Here is a 23,558-nt window from a genome sequence, read left to right on the forward strand (position 1 = left end):
TAATGCAGTTATGTACACTGAACAAATATAGAAACACACCATGCAACAATTCCAAAGATGGTCCTGAGTTACAGTTCATATGAGGAAATCAGTCAACTTAAATGAATGAATTAGGCCCTAATCTATGGATTTCACATGACTGGGAACACAGATATACATACATCTGTTGGTCACAGATACCTTTAAAAAAAAAAGTAGGGGCTTGGATCAGAAAACCAGTCCGTATCTGGTGTGACCACCATTTGCCTAATGCTGCAGGACACACCTCCTTCGCATAAAGTTGATCAGACTGTTGACTGTGGCCGGTGGAATGTTGTCCCACTCCTCAACGGCTGGATATTGGCAGAAACTGGACCACGCTGTCTAACACACCGATTCAGAACATCCCAAACATTTTCAAATGGGTGACAGGCCATGGAAGAATGAGGACATTTTCAGCTTCCTGGAATTGTGTACAGGTCCTTGCGACATGGCCGTGCATTATCATGCTGAAACACGAGGTGATGGCGGTAGATGATTGGCACGACAATGGGCCTCAGGATATCGTCATAGTTTCATCAGCTGTCCGGTTGGCTGGTCTCAGACCATCCCGCAGGTGAACAAGCCGGATGTGGAGGTCCTGAGCTGGAGTGGTTACATGCTGTCTGCGGTTGCGAGACCGGGTGGATGTACTGCCAAATTCTCTAAAACTACTTATGGTAGAGAAATTAACATGGCAACAGCTCTGGTGGATATTGCTGCAGTCAAGCATGCCAATTGCATGCTCTATCAAAATGTGAGATATCTGTGGCATCTATGTTGTGTGACAAAACTGCACATTTTAGAGTGATCTTTTACTGTTCCCAGCACAAGGTGCTCCTGTGTAATGATCATGCTGTTTAAATCAGCTTCTTGATATGCCACACCTGTCAGGTGGATGGATTATCTTGGCAAGGAGAAATGCTCACTAACAGGGATGTAAACATATTTGTGCACATTTTAGAGCAATGAGGAGCTTGTTGTGCGTATGGAACATTTCTGGGATCTTTTATTTCAACTCATGGAACATGGGACCGATACTTTACATTTTGTGTTTATGTTTCTGTTCAGTGTAGTTTATACCACAGTCCCAATTATCATTCGCATATGCTTTATTTAAAACATTTTATTCCACTTTATCATTATACAAACTCAATCATACATAGCGTCGACCTTTGCTATTACATTCCTTTAACCCTGGGTCCTAGTAACCTTTGCTGAGTAGTTGTAGTCCACTGCTGGATAAAAAAAAAATAAAAAAACAGTTCATGCATTGAAGTTCTAACTCCTACACATGTCATGTAATCCTGTTGGGGGATTAGGGGCTTGAACTAAGAGGGGGTTTTATACATGAGACCAGTTCATGAGGTGACCCTAATAAGCTGTACAAGTCCACCCCCCCAAAAAAATTCTATCAAATTTCTAAAAACGAACAATGCAGAGTAGAGTTTCAGTAATAGTTTCACAAAGCTAAACTACAAGACAGCATGAGCAAGGCCATATCGCATTTCAATTCTCATCCAGTCAGGCCTCGCTTTCAACTCTTTATGGTCAGGGGGGACAGTGAGGTACTGTTTACCACACACACAGAGCAAAATTACTGGGGTTTGAGCTGGGGCTGCGGGGGCCTGTGGCCTGGTTTCCTGGGACCCAGTTGCACAAAGGCAGCATTGTAAACCAGCAGCAGCAGAGCGACCAGCCCAGCAGATGGATCAGCAGGACGGAGTGGTGTGTTATGGTGAGGTATGGGAAGACTGGACTCAGTAAGGCCCATAGAAACGAACCCAGCCTCTGAGCTAGCTGCCCCTCCTCTAGATCCACCTCTCTGGTTCAGTCAGGTCTGTCCATGACAAATCAAAAAAGGCCTAGCATGTCATCTTTTGTGACGGGTTGGTTTGACAGAGGAAGTAAAAGGTTGTTGCATATTAATTCCTTGACATGTGTACTGTAGCATTTGACTTACTCTCTACCACTCCCTGAACACTGGCTAGTTGCATCATCCACCCAAGTGGCCTTTTTTGACGTCATTTAAAACACTGACAGATAAAAAAAATCTAATAAGGCATGAAGACATTAGGGTATAAATATTTAACAAAAAAAACCCATAGCTATATATGGCACAGTCTTGTCGACTAGAAGAAAAACAAGCAAGCATACAAAGTCGTAAGTGAAAGGCTTATGTAAAACACTTCTGTTTCAAAGGAAGATTCTGCCATAGTGGCTGAGTGCATCTTGCATCCAATCTCAATAAGAATCCCTTTGGAAATTGCATAAAATGTAAATGATACCACTGATGAATCCTTCAAAACTATACATTTCACCAGTAATGGCTTTGGCTTTTAATCCAGCTGGTAACACCAGGTTCGACAGTGTCTTCCGACAGTGTCCCTTCATTGTCTTAGTTCATATACCCTGAACCTTTGTAGCCGGGTGTTGTTTGACAGTTTCCTGATCTGGGTGGAAGTTGCCAGTTCACTTCCTTCGGCAGCGCAGGCAGCAGGCCCGAGAGCGACCCACCTCCTCTTCCTTGTCTTCCTGCACTGTGTAGGAGGACTGGCCGTTGTAGCGCGAGGGGTTTGAGGCGTCACCATCCCCACCTTTGGTAACGTCTGAGGGGGCTTGCGACTCCTCATTGGGTTTGAAGGCACCGTACGGGTTGAGGGAAGAGTTGCGGTTGCTGTAGGTACTTTCCAGGGCCATGGGGTTGATGATGATCGTGCTGTCCTCTGCAGAACGTAGCTTGGCCCGAGGGATGGTCACTTCTCCATAAGAGCTGCCCAGAGACAGATTCATGATGGCTGGTTAAAGGCGGCTGAGAGGACGAAACACAGGTAGATAGGGTCTGTGACTGTCAATGTCAGATCTCAGACACGGTATTGCGGCTCTTTTCTGAACATTAAGCTTTGCTGTCACCAGTTGTTCTGGTTTTCCTCTGGTGACTTGAACTGGCCTTCCAAGAATAGTCCTGTAAAAGACAGATTGAAAAAAACAACTGTATAGTTATAAAGAGAATTCTGAAACTACAAAAGCTCTGGTTTTGTTCTGCTTGACATTTGAGACATTTGGGGAAGAGGAGTATCACAGAATAAAATAAAAATAATTTTCAGTCCCTCTGCTTCATAATGTTCCTGCATATTCCTGATCCAAACAAAGCTCACTGTAGGATCTTTCTCACGTGAGGGTTTATCCATTAACTCATCTTACTGCTAGAATTGTTCTATCCCATTCCCAAATCATTTTCATGATCCTATGTCACGTTGACACTGAAACGTCTTTTATACGGAACTTTTAACAAGCACCGATTGTAACAAGCACCGATTGTAACAAGCACCGATTGTTCACGCTTACCTCTTCAACTTGCGTAGTTCCGCAGCAGTCAAGTGTTGTATGACATCCAATGTCAATTCCCCAGGTCTTTAGATGGGTCATACAATCCAGTGAGCACTTAAAGGTTTAATGGTTTGTCTCTTGAAGACCCTTCTAAGTGCACTTCCTCTGTGTCTCTTTACAGGAAAAGGGAGCCACACCTGTAGCGGTGTGTGTCAGAGTAAAGACTGAGATGGCCCACACACGTGCTCCGGTGAGGTAGAGTGCTGTTGGTGTACCTGGGAACCACCTGACCCCACCCCTATGAGAACAGAGCAGACGCCCGAAACCCTGAGAGGGTGTGGTGACGACTGGCAAGCCTCAGTCCTGGAATGTCATTCCTCTCGCTGCTCAACACAGGTGCATTTGTCATGGTGACCAGGTCACTCCTCTCCCTTTGTCTCTCACAGTATCTGTAGCCTGCTTGCTAAATTACGCCGCCCATTGAAATGTAACTGGTAAATGAAGTGTGACCACTCACAGCTATAGTCACACAGGCACAGTGTGTCATATTGACATGACCGTCTTGTTTGTTGTATTTGATACTTTTTGAGTTGCAGAGAGTGGTCTACAGAGACCACTCTAATTTAAACCATGATACGACAGGATTACTGACAGTACCTGTATGGGTTTTGTTGAATTTAGGTTCATTTACCTGGTCCCATATGAAACACAATTCAAGTGGCTATTTATTCTGCTTTCACCCAGAAACTTTACATTTGTATGCTCAGCATGTTTGTGAAATTAGTCAAAGTGAACAAGCGCATGCAGACAAATGGACACACAAATGCAAACAAACACACGCACACACAGTCTTGTATAACTAACCTTGTGGGGACACACAAATGCAAACAAACACACGCACACACAGTCTTGTATAACTAACCTTGTGGGGACACACAAATGCAAACAAACACATGCACACACACAGTCTTGTATAACTAACCTTGTGGGGACACACAATTCAGTCCCATTCAAAATCCTATTTTCCCCTAACCCTAGCTCCTGACCCTAATTTTAACCTTAACCATAAATCTCCTAGAAATAGTATTTGACCTTGTGGGGACTGACAAAATGTCCCCAGTTGGTCAAAAACATTTTTTTCATTTACTAGTTTTGTGGGGACTTATGGTTCTTATAGTTAAACACAACCGTAGTCATTCTCTCACACACATACGTACAAGCATGCACACACACACACACACACACACGTACAAGCACACACACACACACACACACACACACACACACACACACACACACGTACAAGCGCACGCACATACGTACAAGCGCACACACACACACACACATACGTACAAGCGCACACACACACACACACACACACACACACACACACACACACACACACGTACAAGCACACACACACACACACACACACACGTCATGATTTCGTAAGATAACAATTCTATGGCCCTTTGTTTCCCTCAAGTGGTTTAACTGGTCAATGCGTTTCACTTTACAGCAACTAAGGTTTGGTACTTTTTTTGTACATTTATGCTATTGAGTATATTAGTCTCAATACAGTTGAAGTCAGTCGTTTCCACACACTTAGGTTGGCGTCATTAAAACTTGTTTTTCAACCACTCCACATCTACTTTGTGCATGACAAGTAATTTTTCCAACAATTGTTTACAGAGAAGATTGTTCCAGTGGGTCAGAAGTTTACATACACTGAATTGACTGTGCTTTTAAACAACTTGGAAAATTCTAGAACATGATGTCACGGCTTTAGAAGCTTCTGATTGGCTAATAGACATCATTTGAGTCAATTGGAGGCGAGTATAAACACCATGGGACCACGCAGCAGTCATACCGCTCAGGAAGGAGACGCGTTCTGTCTCCTAGAAATGAACATACTTTGGTGCGAAAAGTGTAAATCAATCCCAGAACAGCAAAGGACCTTGGGAAGATGCTGGAAGAAACAGGTACAAAAGTATCTATATCCACAGTAAAACAAGTCCTATATCGACATGACCTGAATGGCCGCTCAGCAAGGAAGAAGCCACTGCTCCAAAACCACCATAAAAAAAGCCAGACTATGGTTGGCAACTGCACATGGGGACAAAGATCATACTTTTTTGGAGAAATGCCCTCTGGTCTGATGAAACAAAATAGAACTGTTTGGCCATAACGACTATCATTATGTTTGGAGGAAAAAGGGAGAGGCTTACAACCCGAAGAACTCCATCCCAATCTTGAAGCACGGGGTGGCAGCATCATGTTGTGGGGGTGCTTTGCTTGCAGGAGGGACTGGTGCACTTCACAAAATAGATGGCATCATGAGGATGGATTATGTGGATATATTGAAGCAACATCTCAAGACCTCAGTCAGAAAGTTAAAGCTTGGTCGCAAATGAGTCTTCCAAATGAACAATGACCCCAAGCATACTACCAAAGTTGTGGCAAAATTGCTTAAGGACAACAAAGTCAAGGTATTGGAGTGGCCATCACAAAGCCCTGACCTCAATCCTATAGAAAGTGTGGGCAGAACTGAAAAAGCATGTACGAGCAAGGAGGCCTACAAACCTGACTCAGTCACACCAGCTCTGTCAGGAGGAATGGGCCAAAATTCACCCAACTTATTGTGGGATGCTTCTGGAAGGCTAGCCGTTTGACCCAAGTTGAACAATTTAAAAGGTAAGGCTAGCAAATACTAATTGAATGTAAACTTCTGACCCACTGGGAATGTGATGAAAGAAATAAAAGCTGAAATAAATCTCTACTATTATTCTGACATATCACATTCTTAAAATAAAGTGGTGATACTAACTGACCTAAGACACGGAATTTTTACTAGGATTAATTGTCAGGAATTGTGAAAAACTGAGTTGAAATGTATTTGGTTAAGATGTATGTAAACTTCTGACTTCAACTCTATATTTCATCTTTTCACTTTCAGAATTAGCCTCAATTCTGGGAGTTACACTACAAGTATGTGGACACCTGCTCGTTGAACATCTCATTCCAAAATCATGGGCATTAATATGGAGTTGGTCTCCCCTTTGCTGCTATAACAGTCTCCAATTTTCTGGGACGGCTTTTCAGTAGATGTTGGAACATGACTGCGGGGACTTGCTTCCATTCAGCCACAAGAGCATTAGTGAGGTCGGGCACTGATTTTCGGCGATTAGGCTTGGCTCTCAGTAGGCGTTCCAATTCATCCAAAAGGTGTTCAATGTGGTTGAGGTCAGGGATCTGTGCAGGCCAGTCAAGTTCTTCCACACCAATCTTGAAAACCATTTCTGTTAAGGACCTCGCTTTGTGCACAGGGGCAAAGTCATGCTGAAACAGGAAATGGCCTTCCCCAAACTTTTTCCACAAAGTTGGAAGCACAGAATCGTATAGAATGTAATTGTCTGCTGTAGCATTACGATTTCCCTTCACTGGAACTAAGGGGCCTAACCTGAAACATGAAAAACCTGCCCCAGACCATTATTCCTCCTCCACCAAACTTTACAGTTGGCCCTATGAATTTGTGCAGGTAGCGTTCTCCTGGAATCTGCCAAACCCAGATTTGTCTGTCGGACTGCCAGATGGTGATTGATCACTCCAGAGAACGCGTTTCCACTGCTCCAGCGGTGGCGAGCTTCACACCACTCCAGCCGACACTTGATCTTAGGCTTATGCTCGGCCATGGAAACCCATTTCATGATGATCCTGAAACAGTTTCTTTACGTGCTACAGCACTTTACGTTCCCGTTCTGTGAGCTTGTGTGGCCTACCACTTCACAGCTGAGCAGTTGTTGCTCCTAGATGTTTCCACTTAACAATAACAGCCCTTGCAGTTGACCGGGGCAGCTCTAGCAGGGCAGAAATTTGAAGAACAGACTTGTTGGAAAGGTGCGATCCTATGACGGTGCAATGTTGAAATTCACTGAGCTATTCAGTAAGGCCATTCTACTGCCAATGTTTGTCTATGGAAATTGCATGGCTGTGTGCTCGATTATGTGTGGCTGAAAATAGACGAAGCTACTCATTTGAAGGACTTGAACCGGGTGTTTTTACACTTGGTTACTTTTAGCAAGTTTGTGAACTTTTTTTGTGCAGTGTGTGTGACCACTCCAAAGGAACTCAGACCTCTCAATAGAGCACCCGAAGGGAATCGAACTGAGACCACCTTGAGGTGATCGGAGTTCAGTTTGCTTGAATTCTGGTTCCCTTTATTAGCGCAATGTGAACAAATCTCCCAATGTTCTCGTGATTATTCCCGCACCATACACTAGACTACTGCAACACCGTTTCCCCTGACGTAAACCCTCACATTGGTGCCACAAGAGAGAAGATATGCAGGTTCGCGGAAAAAACGTGTGCCGCTTTGGGATATTGATTAGCAATTGATGCACAGAAATTAAAGTGTTTAATTCAGATTATTTTTTTGCAATATGTGATCTATAGGCTAAGAGTGTCCTAGGCAGTTTATTCAATTGTGGGGTTTGAATAGTGTGAGAAGAAAACATTGGGTAAGAATCATATCGTAGTGCTAGAATTGACTTTGTAGCCTTAACGGGGATATAGCCTACACTGGAGTGTACAACTTTCAATTACATCACTTAATCTGCAGTTACTCTGCTATTTATTATTCTACCAATATTATTTACATGTTAACAGTATCTTATTACAATTATTATGTGTCTCACATTTTAGATAAATGCAATCAATTAGCTTCCAAACTGCAAGTATCAAGTATCAAGCTGTCCAATAACGCAATCTGATGGAATGGCTCATCTTGCACTTTGTAAAAACCCAGAGTGCATTGAGTGAATATTGGAAAAATATCCATCAACATTAGAATAGGAGAATTTGATCCTAAATCTGTGGTTTAGGGTAACTTCCATCTCAAGCTAATTTCCATAACAGACCATTGCTCCCATGAACCAATCGATGTCCTTTGGGACATTTTCCCTTGTGCTCCAATCAAATCACTCCTCTAACATTAAAATTGAGCTCCAGAGATCAACACCAATCCTATAATGTTTGAAGTACAGATTTTGTCAAACATTTTTTTTTTTTAAGAATACGGCAAAATTTATTAGACATGTTTTCCTGCATCTAAAAAACCCAATGTGAGATTAAAGTCTATGCAGTGTTGAATGAGTCACATGATTCAAGTATATTACAATGCACATATAAAAACAAGTGTGCAGCAGGCAGTGACCCTGGCGTTTGGTTTCTGTATGCGACACTATTTGTGGAACGACGACGCAGCTAAGGGGTTTGTCACCGGCACCTCCCCGGTCCATCACGTCTGTGACCATCGCTCGGCGTACGCTAGATGTCAGAATTCCTTGACCGAAGGGTCAGAGTCAGAAGAGGCCGCGACCCCTCCCTCAAAACAGAGTAATAGTTTAGCAGCAGAAACACAAAAAGCACCAGGAAGTCGACATTTGTTCAAAGCAATTTTTTTGTGTGTGAATACATCGAAAAACAACCCCCAAAAAAAAACACTTAGTATTTTTGGCACTACTAGAAAATCTAAAACAAACACAGGAAAAAGATAGCTTTAAATAGCTCAGCCCTGGGTATCTGAAGGGTGTCACAATCGTTAGTATCGATATCAGCATAAGTTTCAGTCTTAAAAAAGGTTTAGCCCAACTTATTTGAATATTATCACTGGCAGATAACTTCCAGTTTATCAACTTATTCCAACTGAACAGAAGACAAAACGTTACCAGTACCAGCTTGCACATTCTCTCCCATGATCCTACCTACCCCCAGTGCTGCACTTCGGGTTTGTTTAGTAATGATAGTCAGAAGACTGTGTATCAGCATAGAATTAAAATGGCTCCATTCAGAGGAACACATCAGGATTTAGTCCATTGTTGAATTGGGTTAGATTTAACACACGTCACCGTAAATCATCGCCACAGAAACCACTGAAGTCATCATCACATGTTAATGTCTACTCTAAAATGTGACACGCCCCTTTCTGCAGTCATTTACGGTTCGGGTTACAGGAGAAATAATTGGCAGCAGGCAGAGCTACTAGCTACCTCTAATGATGATGAATAATGCATGGCTGTGATGGCAGAGGTCGTACACCATGGGCTTAATACAACAGGGAATTTTCATTAGGGCACACCATAGAAAACATTTTTTTCTCTTCATCACACTGAAAATAAGAGGTTCCTATTGGACCAAGTCCAGGTACTCCTGGCTGGTTTCAGACAGTTTACTTCCTGCAGGTGCCTAATGAATACAACCCAGACACATTTGACTGGGAGGAATCGTGCCAGTCTTTACCTACATGACAGGAAGGGGGATGAGTCCACATAATCACCCCAACACAAGCACCTTCTCTGGGGATGACAGAAGAGGGAGAGCCAGCAGCGCGGACGGAGAGTGTATGAGAGACAGAAGGAGAGGAGGAAGGCGTTCAGTATCAGAGTGAAGGAGGGAGGGAAAGAGAAGGAGGGTAGCTCTGTATATAGTCTCTGGTACATTCCTTCTTCGTGGTGTGTTTACTGTAGGTGTGTATACTATATAGGGAAGCCTGCCCACATGATAGTGGCTTAGTGTGGCAGGGGTTACCTGTGTGTGTGTGTGTCTCGCTGCTCGCTAGCCTAGTCCCAGATCTGTTTGTGACGTATAGCCAACGGACAAAGGGAGTTGGGCTACACGGCACTAAGCAGATGTTTAAAATCAGTGCTGCTCGTGTCTGAAACCTCAGAGGAACTCCCCATTGACGAGGAGACCCCTGACAAAAGGCAATATGGGTCAAATGTATCAAAATAAAATAAAAGATGCTAATAAAATTGAAAAGCTATGTTATTCTTATGGAACTAAAAAGTAAGTAATTGCTGTAAACTATCTTGCTTTTGCTGGTCGTAATCAATGGTCAACATAAGTAAATAGTTATTTGAAACTAGTCAATGGTCAAAATAAGTAAATAGTTATTTGAAACTAGTCGATGGAACAGATCCCCTTGTTAGTAAAGCAAGAGTGGTGGCTTGTGAGTTTTTGCTGTGAGTCAGTCAGTGCATCGTATGGTAGCTGAACATCTCTCAATTTCAATGTACAGTACATGTACTGAATGTCAGTGTATGAATGAGTGTGTGCGCACGCAAGTCCACTTGGATCTGTACAAGCACGTTAGCGTGTCCATCAGTTTCTTATAGTTTAGTCCGTTTCCCCCAGAAAGCGTCTCTCTCGGTTCAGCCATCTTGGCTCACATAGTCCCCAGGGGTTCTCCGTAGCGGATCTTCTGGCCGGCCTTCAGGTTGAAGGTGAAGTCGTGCGGAGCCTCGAAGAGCAGGACGATGGTGGAGCCCAGGTTGAACTCTCCCAGGTGCTCCCCTTTCCTCATGCTCACGCCCTCCTGGTTGTTGTTAGACAAGTAGCTGAAGTCGTTGTATGAGCCTTTGCTGTAGCGCGGGCTGTTGGTCCGAAGCTCCTGGGGGGGAAAAGTGGGGCCAGTTTAGTAAATATATAATAATGATCATATATTGGTTATAGAGCATAGCTTTATACCCCCACATAAATTCAGTGTCCATCCATGTGATATGGACGAAAAACAAAAAAAAAATGGGGAATTGGAGGACAATAGCCAAATTGGACTAATTCCCATTAGACAATAAGCAGCACAGCTGAATGAGGTCATATCCTGTTGTGTTGACCACGCCCAGGTGGAAACAGCTTGTATCGCTGGCCCCCTCACTCATCTCCCCAGTCTTTCTGCGCCTCCTTTATCCTCCCTTCCCACCTGTTGAATTGACAAGGAAAACTGTAGGGCCTAATCTCATGACAACTGAATCTGGAATCCTATGACTGGGACCCAAAAACAAAGGAGTTTTTCCGGGTCAGGTCACAATGTCACATGGTGAGGAGAAACTCCTGTATCCATCTACTTCAGATGAACATCCCCTTATTGGTCTGCAGCCCAGTGGCAAGCGTTGATCCAGAGGACCAAACGCACTAGCCTGTCTGCCCCCGAAGCCGAGATCCTATTGACCTACAGTAAGGAAGTGAGAGATGGTGGGCTTTTAAAAACGTCCACGTCATCCTAAGCCTCTGCTCTAATCAATGGGAGATCAGTCAGTTTGAACACAGTGAGTGTGGAGATTAAATAGGCCTACCAGTGTGTGTGTGTGTGTGTGTGTGTGTGTGTGTGTGTGTGTGTGTGTGTGAGCAGCTTAGGGAAATGGCCTGACGTACAGGTAAGTGAGACAGGAAGCAGAGGGAGCTTAATGGAGTGATAATAAGTGTAACATGGCTCAGAGAGACAAGGGGTCAGAAACCCAGAGTCAGGCTGGTCCACTCTCAGCTTCGTCACACTGACTTTGTACCGCATGTACTGTTATGTCCTAATAGGTTAAGCAGGTGACCCTTATCTGTCCTCACAATATCAGAGAAAGAGATCGCCATCAGTAACACATCGAACGCCAGTTTAAAAATGTGTACGTACACTATAATTGAAGAGCTTGTCAACAGTATAGAATTGCGGTGTAAATACATGTTTAAGGAACAATAGTGGGAACACTAACTTTGATCCTCTCATTCAGAACCTCCTCCATGTATGGACAATGCCACGGTCCCTAAATACTATGACGTGGAGTGACATTGATGCCGCACTATGCACCAGCCCGAACAAAATGGATGAACGAGTGGTTATATACTATGACAGCACCAGAACAGGTTCAGACTGGTGAAACATCCAACTTAAGTGGGTTTTTATCTCCAACCAACCTTGTCAAAGTAGATGCGTATGGAGCCCACATTGGTGGCTCCTACAGCGGTGAGGGAGAAGAAGCCGTGTGTCCACTCTCCGCTCAGCACCACTCTCTCGTTATGGCAGAACAGTTCTTTGATCCAGCGAGCCACGCCAGGGTTCACTGACATCAGAGAGCCTGGGAGGGACACAGAGGGAGCACGAAATAAATACACAGGTACACCGACAGATACAAAACCTAATACAAACACTGCAAGCAGCACTATACACCAGTTTATTAGGTACACCCTGTTTACGAAAATGGTTTGCGCCAACAGGCCGTGAGTCACGTGGCTGTGGCTTGCTATATAAAGCAGGCAGTCAGGCATCGAGGCATTCAGTTACTGTTCGATTGAACATTATAAAACGGCAAAATTAATGACCTAACTGACTCAGGGCAGTATGGTTGTTGGTGTCAGGCGCGTCGGTTTCAGTATCTCGGAAATGGCCAGCCTCCTGGGCTTTTCACGCAACACAGTGTTTAGGGTTTACAGAGAATGGTGAGACAAACAAAACATCCTGTCAGCGGCAGTCCTGTGGGCGAAAACAGCTCGTTGATGAGAGGTCGAAGGAGAAGGCCAAGAATCGTGCCAGCTAACAGATAAATAAATACATTTGATTTGATTTAACAGACGGGCCACAAAGAGGCAAATAACGGCGCAGTACAACAGTTGTTTGCAGAATCTCTTATTCCAGTAGATGACCACAGCGGGTTCCACTCCTATCAGCTAAAAACAACAAGAAGCGGCTCCAGTGGGCACGCCATCACAAACACTGGAGGAGTGGAAAAACATTGCCTGGTCTTGTGAGGCGTCCCAGGACAAAACAACTCATGAGAGTCGCATCTTTCCACAGGGGGCAAACCATTTGGATGCTACAGAAGTTTTTCGAGAAGACCGATTTTCAGGATGCCTCATGATCTGACAAAACACCACTCTAGCTCGCATCTGCAGAAGGGCGATATTGGCGGATTGAGACACAGCCCATGCAAAAAACAACATCTTAAAACCTCTACAGGATCGGTGTCCCCCCCGCGGGACGGTTGAGCTAACATAGGCTAATGCATGAGGATGTAAGAAACAAAAAATTATTCCCCAGGACAGAAAGATTAACAAGCTAACTACATTGTCCAATTTACAGTAGCTATTACAGTGAAATATTATATTGCTATTGTTTGAGGAGAGTGCACAATTATGAACTTAAAAATGTATGAATAAACAAATTATGCACATTTGGGCAGTCTTGATACAACATTTTGAACGGATATGCAATGGTTCATTGGATCAGTCTTACACTTTGGACATACAAAGCTGTCATTTAGTGGCCAAAGTCTAATTGCACCTGGGCTGGAATAATACATTATGGCCTCTGCTGCATTTCAAAGATGGTACAAAAAAAAATTACAAAAATCTTTTACCAGATCTAATGTGTTATATTCTCCAACATTCATTTCACATTTACACAAACTTCAAAGTGTTTCCTTTCAAATGGTATCAGAATATGCATATCCTTACTTCAGGTCCTGAGCTACAGGCAGTTAGATTTGAAAAAGGGGGCAGATCCTTAGAGGTTTTAAATAGACGGATGTTTATGTTTTTTATTATTATGTTAATTAGATTTATGCGTGGCCACGGAAATTGTAGGAGAAGAGTTCAAAAAATAACCACCAGTCAGGAGGATACAGAGGTATGATTAGATATGCAGAAAAACCTACGTATATTATTTTTAAACATAGAATGAAGCATAATGATTATTGCTCTAGATTGCAGGAAGCCGTTTCGGGTTTTCGAAAAAACAAAAAAACAATCCAATTAACCAGCCCCAGCCATCCTCACATACTTTGGGGTGTATGACGCCCCTGATTATGATGTGTGTGTCCTGAACGTCCTGGGATTGTCCTAGCATAGCGGAGTAATTCTGGTGTTTATTTAGGGGAATTTCAATGTCAAATGTATGAGCAGAACAGTCCTAACAGCGCACTGACCAGGGAAGTGTCTTCTGTGGGCCACCCTCCAGTCCGTGGGGGAGTGGAAGCAGTGGTAGTCTCCTGGAGCCAGGTACACCACACAGTGGAACAGCTCATTCCCCTCTTTAGTCACCAGCAGGTCCTGGAATGAGCTGGGGTCCTCTTCATCTGGGGAACCCGCACATAATTATGGTCAGCAGACAGGGTGGTAAGGTGTGTCATACAAACCAATCCTAAATCCCTAGCCTCTAAACAAAACAGGATTAGATGTATCTAATTCTGATAGGATGTATAAAAATCATTAGTGGGTATATCAGGTCTACAACATCAGTTATACTGTATTTACCCGCCCAACCCTTTGGGATCAACAAGTCTCAATGGGATGAAGGTTTAAATTAGGATTAGGTATTAGATCCCATTAGACCGGGGTGGGGGTGAAGGGAAGAGGTTCTCACTTGATGGCTTGATGGTGCAGTTGATGGCCTCAGCCCAGGTGTGGGGTCCCAGGAAGGTCTCCAAAGAGTAGGTGACACCTTTGACTTGCTCCACCTCACAGTTCCGCACACGCCCAAAGTGCAGGATCTTCCCATCTGCTGGGCTGATCTGAAAAAAAAAAAGACCAACATTTACGGCTTAAGCCAGGGATCTACTCCTCCGTGACTAGAATATACAGTACCTTCCTCCGCGTCTAGAATATACAGTACCTTCCTCCGCGTCTAGAATATACAGTACCTTCCTCCGCGTCTAGAATATACAGTACCTTCCTCTGTCTAGAATATACAGTACCTTCCTCCGCGTCTAGAATATACAGTACCTTCCTCCGCGTCTAGAATATACAGTACCTTCCTCCGCGTCTAGAATATACAGTACCTTCCTCCGCGTCTAGAATATACAGTACCTTCCTCCGCGTCTAGAATATACAGTACCTTCCTCCGCGTCTAGAATATACAGTACCTTCCTCTGTCTAGAATATACAGTACCTTCCTCTGTCTAGAATATACAGTACCTTCCTCTGTCTAGAATATACAGTACCTTCCTCTGTCTAGAATATACAGTACCTTCCTCTGTCTAGAATATACAGTACCTTCCTCTGTCTAGAATATACAGTACCTTCCTCTGTCTAGAATATACAGTACCTTCCTCTGTGTCTAGAATATACAGTACCTTCCTCTGTGTCTAGAATATACAGTACCTTCCTCTGTGTCTAGAATATACAGTACCTTCCTCTGTGTCTAGAATATACAGTACCTTCCTCTGTGTCTAGAATATACAGTACCTTCCTCTGTCTAGAATATACAGTACCTTCCTCTGTCTAGAATATACAGTACCTTCCTCTGTCTAGAATATACAGTACCTTCCTCTGTGTCTAGAATATACAGTACCTTCCTCTGTGTCTAGAATATACAGTACCTTCCTCTGTGTCTAGAATATACAGTACCTTCCTCTGTCTAGAATATACAGTACCTTCCTCTGTCTAGAATATACAGTACCTTCCTCTGTCTAGAATATACAGTACCTTCCTCTGTGTCTAGAATATACAGTACCTTCCTCTGTGTCTAGAATATACAGTACCTTCCTCTGTGTCTAGAATATACAGTACCTTCCTCTGTGTCTAGAATATACAGTACCTTCCTCTGTGTCTAGAATATACAGTACCTTCCTCTGTCTAGAATATACAGTACCTTCCTCTGTCTAGAATATACAGTACCTTCCTCTGTGTCTAGAATATACAGTACCTTCCTCTGTGTCTAGAATATACAGTACCTTCCTCTGTGTCTAGAATATACAGTACCTTCCTCTGTGTCTAGAATATACAGTACCTTCCTCTGTGTCTAGAATATACAGTACCTTCCTCTGTGTCTAGAATATACAGTACCTTCCTCTGTGTCTAGAATATACAGTACCTTCCTCTGTGTCTAGAATATACAGTACCTTCCTCTGTGTCTAGAATATACAGTACCTTCCTCTGTGTCTAGAATATACAGTACCTTCCTCTGTGTCTAGAATATACAGTACCTTCCTCTGTGTCTAGAATATACAGTACCTTCCTCTGTGTCTAGAATATACAGTACCTTCCTCTGTGTCTAGAATATATAGTACCTTCCTCTGTCTAGAATATACAGTACCTTCCTCTGTCTAGAATATACAGTACCTTCAGAAAGTACTCCTACCCCTGGACTTATTTCACATTTAGTTGAGTAACCGCTTTAATTCAAAATGGATTAAATATCGCTTCTCACTCATCCACACACACACATCCCACACACACACACACACACACACACACACACACACACACACACACACACACACACACACACACACACACACACACACACCTCATAATGACAAAGTGGAAACATGTTTTGAGAAATGTTCGCAAATGTATTGAAAATGAAATACAGATATCTCATTTACATAAGTATTCACACCCTGGCATCAATACATATTAGAATCACCTTTGGCAGCAATTAATTAAAGCTGTGCATATTTCTGGGTAAGTCTCTAAAAACATTGCACAAATGGAGTGTACAATATTAGCACATTTTAAATTCTTCAACCTCTCAAGTTGGTTGTTGATTATTGCGAGACAGCCATTTAAGTCTTGGCATAGATTCTCAAGCCGATTTAAGTCAAAACTGTAACTAGGCCACTCAGGAACATTCAACGTCATCTTGATAAGCTCGTCAGCTGTATATTTGGGTTATTGTGTTTTGGGTTATAATCCTGCTGAAAGGTGAATGGGTCTACCAGTGTCTGTTGGAAAACAGACAACCAGGTTTTCCTCTATGATTGTGTCTGAGCTTAGATCTATTCCATTTATTTTTATAAAAATACAAACAGCTTTGTCCTTGCCAATTACAAGCATACCTATAACATGATGCAGCCACCACCATACTTGAAAATATGAAGAGCGGTACTCAGTGATGTGTTGGATTTTCCCCAAACATAAAGCTTTGTATTCAGGACATGAAGTTAATTTCTTTACTACATTGTTTGCAGTTTTACTTTAGTACCTTATTGCAAAAAGGATGCATGTTTACACTCGGTCATTTAGGTTAGTATTGTGGAGTAACCACAATGTTGTTGTGCCATCAGTTTTCTATCATAGCCATTAAACTAACTGTTTTAAAACCACCATTGGCCTCATGGTGAAATCCCTAAACAGTTTCCTTCCTCTCCGGCAACTGAGTTAGGAAGGACGCCTGTATCTTTGTAGTGACTGGTTGTATCGATACACTATCCAAAGTGTAATGAATAACTTCACCATACTCAAAGGGATATTGAATGTCTGTTGATTTTTTTTTACCAATCTACAAAATAGGTGTCCTCCTTCATTGGAAAAACTCCCTGTAAAACTCCATGTAGACAAATCTGTGTTTGAAATGTACTGCTCAACTGAGGGACCTTACAGATTACCTCATCTCTGTACCCCACATATTGGTTATAATAAAAAAAATGATACTTATTGCACATACAGAGTCCATGCAACTTGTGACTTAAGCACATGTTTTACTCCTGAACTTAGACTTTCCATAACAAAGGAGTTGAATATTACTGACAAGACCATTCAGCTTTTAATTTTTTATTAATTTGTTAACACTTCTAAAAACCTAATTCCACTTTCACATTATGGTGTGTAGGCCAGCACAAAATACAAATTAAATCCATTTTAAATTCAGGCTGTAATACCATTTTTTGGGGAGAAAGTCAGGGGGTGTGAATATGCCACCTTTACGCCACCTTTCACACCAAGACGTTTGTCAGTCAACTTTACCAATGCCGCCAAATGTTTTCGCATTTTCTTTATATATCTGCCGGTAACAAAGCCTGTACTTTTACTTTCACCAATCGACCTAGTCACGATTGCGGTAGCGTATTTAAAAGTCCTGTTGGGAGTTAGAAAAAGAAAGTGCGAGAATGTGATCGCGTCCAACGTGGATCAGTAAAGAATCTCTGATAATCATCCTACAGAGGTTAATCCAGGGCAGAACATTTCCTAACCTGGATAGAGCAGATAATGCTTCTAGAGCAAAAAAATTAACGTGAAATAAAATGCTATGACAGCGGTTCCACACATTCTAAATATTTTCTATTTTATTCTGTTATATTCCATTATATTAAATCTTACTATAAAATATAGGCCCTGTGTGTTGACTGTGGTCAGGGCAGGAGAAAGTAGGAAAAGTGTGTCCCTTGTCTGTTTAGTTAACAAAATAAGAACTATTGATTTAATTTGCCTTGCACAGCTATGGGTTGAACAGACCAGTAGCCTAACATTACACTCAAAATATGCTATTCTATTGAAAATAAAATGTTATTAGTCTCGTCTTAGGACCTGCATAAACACATTTCTAGATTTGTCTATCCACCTCATAATTACCAGAACATCTGACAATGTTGTGAGTAGCCAACTTTTTATTCACAGTAAAAATAAATTACAAATCATTATTTACAACTATAAACTGGGTGGTTCGAGCCCTGAATGCTGATTGTCTGACAGACGTGGTATATCAGACCGTATACCACAGGTATGACGAAACATATTTTTACTGCTCTAATTACATTGGTTACCAGCAATAAAGCACCTCGGGGTTTGTGGTATATGGCCAATACGCCACGGCTGAGGGTTGTATATAAACACTCATTTTGTACAGCGTCACATCCATAACGGCCAATTTTCCTTTAAAGTACGACAATTTTTATATTTCCATCATTGTCGTTTTTGTGTGTAGCCATGCCTTACTATCAAAGTGGCTATTAATATTTAACCCCAAGACTGAGATTCAGACCTCCGAAAAATGCCTGTCCAAGTCTACACGATGTGTTTACAATACTGCGTCGCTAATAAGGCATTATTTGTTCCACCGAATGGGAGCATTTGAAATAAGATCAAGCTCAAACGAGAAGGATAAAAACATATAAATAAAAAAAAATGCATTCATTATCAATATTCTTAGCAATGATTTAGAAATCCATGTAAGTATTAGCTAGGTAGCCACTTGTTCTCGAATTGAAATCCAACTTCAGTTCATAGAAATAAAGCTAGATAACAAACCCCAGGCTAACCTTATAAGCAGCTAGCTAGCTTCATCTGGCTAGTGTGGCTTGACCGGACCGGGTTATGTGTTGTGGAGCTAGCCACAATAAGGATTAGCCACAATAGTGGAATTCGTCCGACTTCAAACAATCCGCAAAAAAGTCCCTCTATGAAAGTGATGCAAATGGTTACAATTAGCGAAACCATGCCATATTTAGACTAGATAATGTTAAACAACGTTGGAGTGTAGAGCAATGAAATTAGGTATCAGTCTACTTGGTGACACCCAAAGAACATAACTGAAGAGTTCACACAAATATTAGCATCTTAGCTCCTATTGCGGGAGTTTGACTGTGGGAAGTGAAATGGGGTATCAGTCTGCTCAGTACCCATCATGTCCTCCACGGAGTTCAGACTCCAAAACATCCTCGTTGTATTGTTTTTCCTCTGGAATAGTGTTCAAACCAAATAGTAGGTTGACTGGTATAATAGACGCTGCTTATTTCACAGTGGTTTTAGAGTCACGCAATAAGAGCTACGATGCTAATGTTCTGTGGATGTCACGGAGCACACTGATACCCCGTGCCATTGATCCACAATCCATAGGCTGTACAGTGAAATAAGTACGCGCCCCCAATGCAATTCTCAAGTCAAACACGTGATTTTGGTCAAATTAACAAAGTCTCTGATGAATTTATATAACATTCGAACAATCGTCGAGCCTGATCTATTACATTATGGCATGATTACACTATTTGTATCACTTTCAATTAGAGACATATTTTGAAGGTGAACGGCAAATTCCACTGTTGTGTCTACTCCTTATTGTGGCCAGCTTCACATAGGTGGGTCTAAAATCTACACTGGAGTTGCTTACCAAGAAGACAGGGAATGTTCCTGAGTGGCTGAGTTACAGTTTTGACTTAAATCTACTTGAAAATCAAATGGCAAGACCTGAAAATGGTTTTCTAGCAAATGATCAACAACGACGACATAGCTTGAAGAATTCTGAAATTAATACACGCGCAAATGTGGCACAATCCAGGTGTAGTAAAGCTCTTAGAGACTTGCCCAGCAAGACGTGCAGCTGTAGTCGCTGCCAAAGGTGCTTCTACAAAGTACTTATTCAGGGGTTGAATACTTATGCAAATTAGACATCGCTGCATTTAATTTTCAATACATTTGCTAACATGTTTTCACACTGTCATTATGGGGTAGTGTGTGTAGATGAGTGAGAGAAAAAAATATTTAATCCATTTTGAATTCGGGCTGTAACACAAAATGTGGAATACGTCAAGAGGTATGAATACTTTGAAGGCACAGTAGACACGGACGCATATACACACACACACACTCACCACGCAGTGCGAGTTGCACACGGGCCGGACAGCCGGTTTGAGTTTCCGTCTAAAGAACTCTCCCAGGTTCCTGTACTGAATTAGGTCTTCCACAGCCGCCTCCTGCATGTTGACGCCAAACGTCCAGATATACAGACTGTAGACTGGCTTTCTCAGCCAGGTGGGTAGTTCCACCTGGTTCAGGCGACCCCAGGCCCGAGACAGCAGCCGTGTTGGGATGGTCTTGTACAGAGCAACCTGGGCCAGGGAGGGAGAGATTGGGTTAGCCTACACATAGTTAAATGGCATGCTCTCACATTGGCTGCATCCTGGCTTATCCCAGATCGGTTTGTGCTGTCTGGCCAACTCCCTATGCTCATTGTTACACCAAACAACCATAGGAATTGGCAAGACTACACAAACAGATGAGACAGGGCTACTACTTCTCTACTGGGTGAACTGTAAACAGGAGAAGCTAGAACCATGGCAGATAACGGCTATAACGTTGACTAGATCACTAAGCTTAAGGCAAGGCGCCATCTCAACTCTGAAAAGAGCATTTAAAGTCAACTGCATCAAGGCCATATGCAGGATAGGTAGCAAGCGAGAGTTGACCGTGTTTTAACGCGCCTGAATAGATTGACATTTTGCACTCCTGAAGTACGGTCTTCGTTTACAGGTGCATTGTAGAAGCCAAACGTGAACCATCAGAACTCGCACAGATCATGTACATTTCCAAATTAAACTTATACTTTAAGAAGAATACTTTAAGGGCTGCTTTTTTCCATCTTCATTGCAAAAATCAGAAACTTTGTCCAAAAATGATACATTTTTCTGCATCTATGCTTTTGTCACTTCTAGATTAGACTACTGCAATGCTCTACTTTCCGGCTAAAGCACTAAATTAACTTCAGTTAGTGTTAAACACAGTTGCTAGAATCTTGACAAGAACCCAAAAAATGTGATCATATTACTCCAGTGCTAGTCTCTCCACACTGGCTTCCTGTTAAGGCTAGGGCTGATTAAGGTTTTACTGCTAACCTACAAAGCGTTACATGGGCTTGCTCCTACCCATCTTTCCGACCTTTCCACCTACGCGACGGTCACAAGACGCAGGCCTCCTTACTGTCCCTAGAATTTCTAAGGAAACAGCTGGAGGCAGGGCTTTCTCCTATAGAGCTCATTTTTTATAGAATGGTCTGCCTATCCATGTGAGAGACGCAGACTCGGTCTCAACCTTTAAGTCTTTATTGAAGACTCGTCTCTTCAGTAGGGCCTATGATTGAGGGTAGTCTGGCCCAGGGGTGTGAAGGTGAACGGAAAGGCACCGGAGCGACGAACCGCCCATGCCATCTCCGCCTGGCCGGTTCCCTTCTCCACTGTGATTATCTGCCTCTAACCCTATTAAGAGGGCTGAGTCACTGGCTTACTGGTGCCCTCCCATGCCGTCCCTAGGAGTGGTGAGTCACTTGAGTGGGTTGAGTCACTGATGTGATCTTCCTGTCCAGGTTGGCACCCCCCCGGGTTCGTGCCGCGGGGGAGGTCTTTGTGGGCTTACTCAACCTTGTCTCAGGCTATTAGGTTGGTGGTTCAAGATATCCCTCTGGTGGTGTGGGGGCTGTGCCTTGGCAAAGTGGTTGGGGTTATATCCGGCCTCTTTGGCCCTGTCCAGGGGTATCGTCGGACAGGGACACAGTGTCTCCCGACCCCTCCTGTCTCAGCCTATTTATGCTGCAATAGTTTGTGTGTCGGGGGGCTATAGTCAGTCTGTTATATCTGGAGTATTTCTCATGATTTATCCTGTGACCTTTGTGAATTTAAGTATGCTCCCTCTCACTCTTTCCTCCCTATCACTCTCTTTCCTCCCTCTCAGAGGACCACACCTCAGGACTAACTGGCCTAATGACTCCTTGCTGTCCCCAGTCCACCTGGTCATGCTGCTCCAGTTTCAACTGTTCTGGAAGTGGCTATGGAACCCTGACCTACTCACGTCCAGTGAGTAGGACCAGTGCGCGTCCAGTTAGTAGGACCAGTGCACGTCCAGTGAGTAGGACCAGTGCACGTCCAGTGAGTAGGACCAGTGCACGTCCAGTGAGTAGGACCAGTGCACGTCCAGTGAGTAGGACCAGTGCACGTCCAGTGAGTAGGACCAGTGCACGTCCAGTGCTACCTTGTCCTGGACCTGCTGTTTTGGACTCTCTACCACACCTGCTGTCTCTAACTCTGAATGATCGGCTATGAAAAGCCAACTGACATTTACACCTGTTGCACCCTCTACAACCACTGTGATTACCATTATTATCTGACCCTGATGGTCATCTATGAAGGTTTGAACATCTTGGCCATGTTCTGTTATAATCTCCACCGGGCACAGCCAGAAGAGGACTGACCACCCCTCCCTCATAGCCTGGTTCCTCTCTAGGTTTCTTCTTTTTCCTAACCACCGTGCTTTTACATCCTGCATTGTTTGCTGTTTGGGGTTTTAGGCTGGGTTTCTGTACAGCACTTTGTGACATCGGCTGATGTAAAAAGGGCTTCATAAATAAATTATTGAATTCTAATTGGTTAACTGTGCACTTTAGGGATCAGCCGCTTGGGGATCTTCCCCACCCCTTCCTTATCCCTGCCGAACAGCTGAAGCCCTTAATGATATTCCATCTCAAATTCAACGCGGCTACGAATGGACCGTCGGCACAGTAAAAAAATACATTGAAATAGCCATTTCTTTACGTGGTCTCAGATGTGAGGTCAGGGTAATACACGTAGAAATCAGATTTAAAATAGACCTGCGATAGAATAGGAGTTTAACAGGTAGGTAGGAGGGTCTCAAAAAGCCATGTGACCCCAGGATTAAAAACCTTAAAGCTGATCAGAGTTCAGACTGTAAAACAGAAATACAGTGGAGAAATACTGGAGCTTATTTTGGTGCTTAACATTGCCAATAGAAATATAATGTATAGATCAAACTGACAAACCGATTCAATGTGCACAATAGAGAGAAGCGTGTCTGTCCACAACATTTCAATGCAAATTCTCTGGAACTTTGCGCACCCTCCTGAATTTAAGCCAAACCGGTGCTGCATGCGGAGTCTGGAACCGCCCACA

General features: G+C 43.0%; 2 protein-coding genes and 1 long non-coding RNA gene across 21 annotated transcripts in view; all 3 read right to left on the reverse strand.

Annotated features, from left to right (window-relative positions):
- Positions 1-1,112: 1,112 nt before the first annotated feature.
- si:ch211-202f5.3 (uncharacterized) lies at positions 1,113-3,704 on the reverse strand. Its single transcript, XM_035772636.2, has 2 exons — positions 3,367-3,704; positions 1,113-2,983 (listed from the first exon to the last, which is right to left on the reverse strand). The coding sequence occupies exon 2, from the start codon at positions 2,809-2,811 to the stop codon at positions 2,491-2,493; it is 321 nt and encodes a 106-aa protein (XP_035628529.1). The 5' UTR covers positions 2,812-2,983; positions 3,367-3,704; the 3' UTR covers positions 1,113-2,490.
- Positions 3,705-8,784: 5,080 nt separating this feature from the next.
- Positions 8,785-23,558, reverse strand: part of pisd (phosphatidylserine decarboxylase) — a 42,222-nt gene continuing 27,448 nt past the window's right edge. For all 10 annotated transcript variants that reach the window (XM_035772640.2, XM_035772638.2, XM_052521459.1 and 7 more), the window contains 5 exons: positions 20,475-20,711; positions 14,531-14,678; positions 14,094-14,243; positions 12,088-12,248; positions 8,785-10,795 (listed from right to left, as the gene is read on the reverse strand). In XM_035772640.2, the coding sequence (XP_035628533.1) occupies positions 10,571-10,795; positions 12,088-12,248; positions 14,094-14,243; positions 14,531-14,678; positions 20,475-20,711 (921 nt within the window). In that variant the 3' untranslated portion in view covers positions 8,785-10,570. The remainder of the gene's footprint in view (positions 10,796-12,087; positions 12,249-14,093; positions 14,244-14,530; positions 14,679-20,474; positions 20,712-23,558) is intronic.
- On the reverse strand, positions 14,868-16,328 carry LOC127930784 (uncharacterized). 10 transcript variants are annotated; one of them, XR_008139503.1, is made up of 5 exons: positions 16,202-16,328; positions 15,784-16,063; positions 15,592-15,731; positions 15,430-15,513; positions 14,868-15,351 (listed from the first exon to the last, which is right to left on the reverse strand). It is a non-coding gene; the product is annotated as an uncharacterized LOC127930784 (long non-coding RNA). The 10 variants fall into 10 exon arrangements; XR_008139501.1 differs by having other exon boundaries at positions 15,784-16,091; XR_008139499.1 differs by having other exon boundaries at positions 15,784-16,119.

Source organism: Oncorhynchus keta, chromosome 6 (assembly GCF_023373465.1).
Source record: "Oncorhynchus keta strain PuntledgeMale-10-30-2019 chromosome 6, Oket_V2, whole genome shotgun sequence".
Classification (NCBI taxonomy): Eukaryota; Metazoa; Chordata; class Actinopteri; order Salmoniformes; family Salmonidae; genus Oncorhynchus; species Oncorhynchus keta.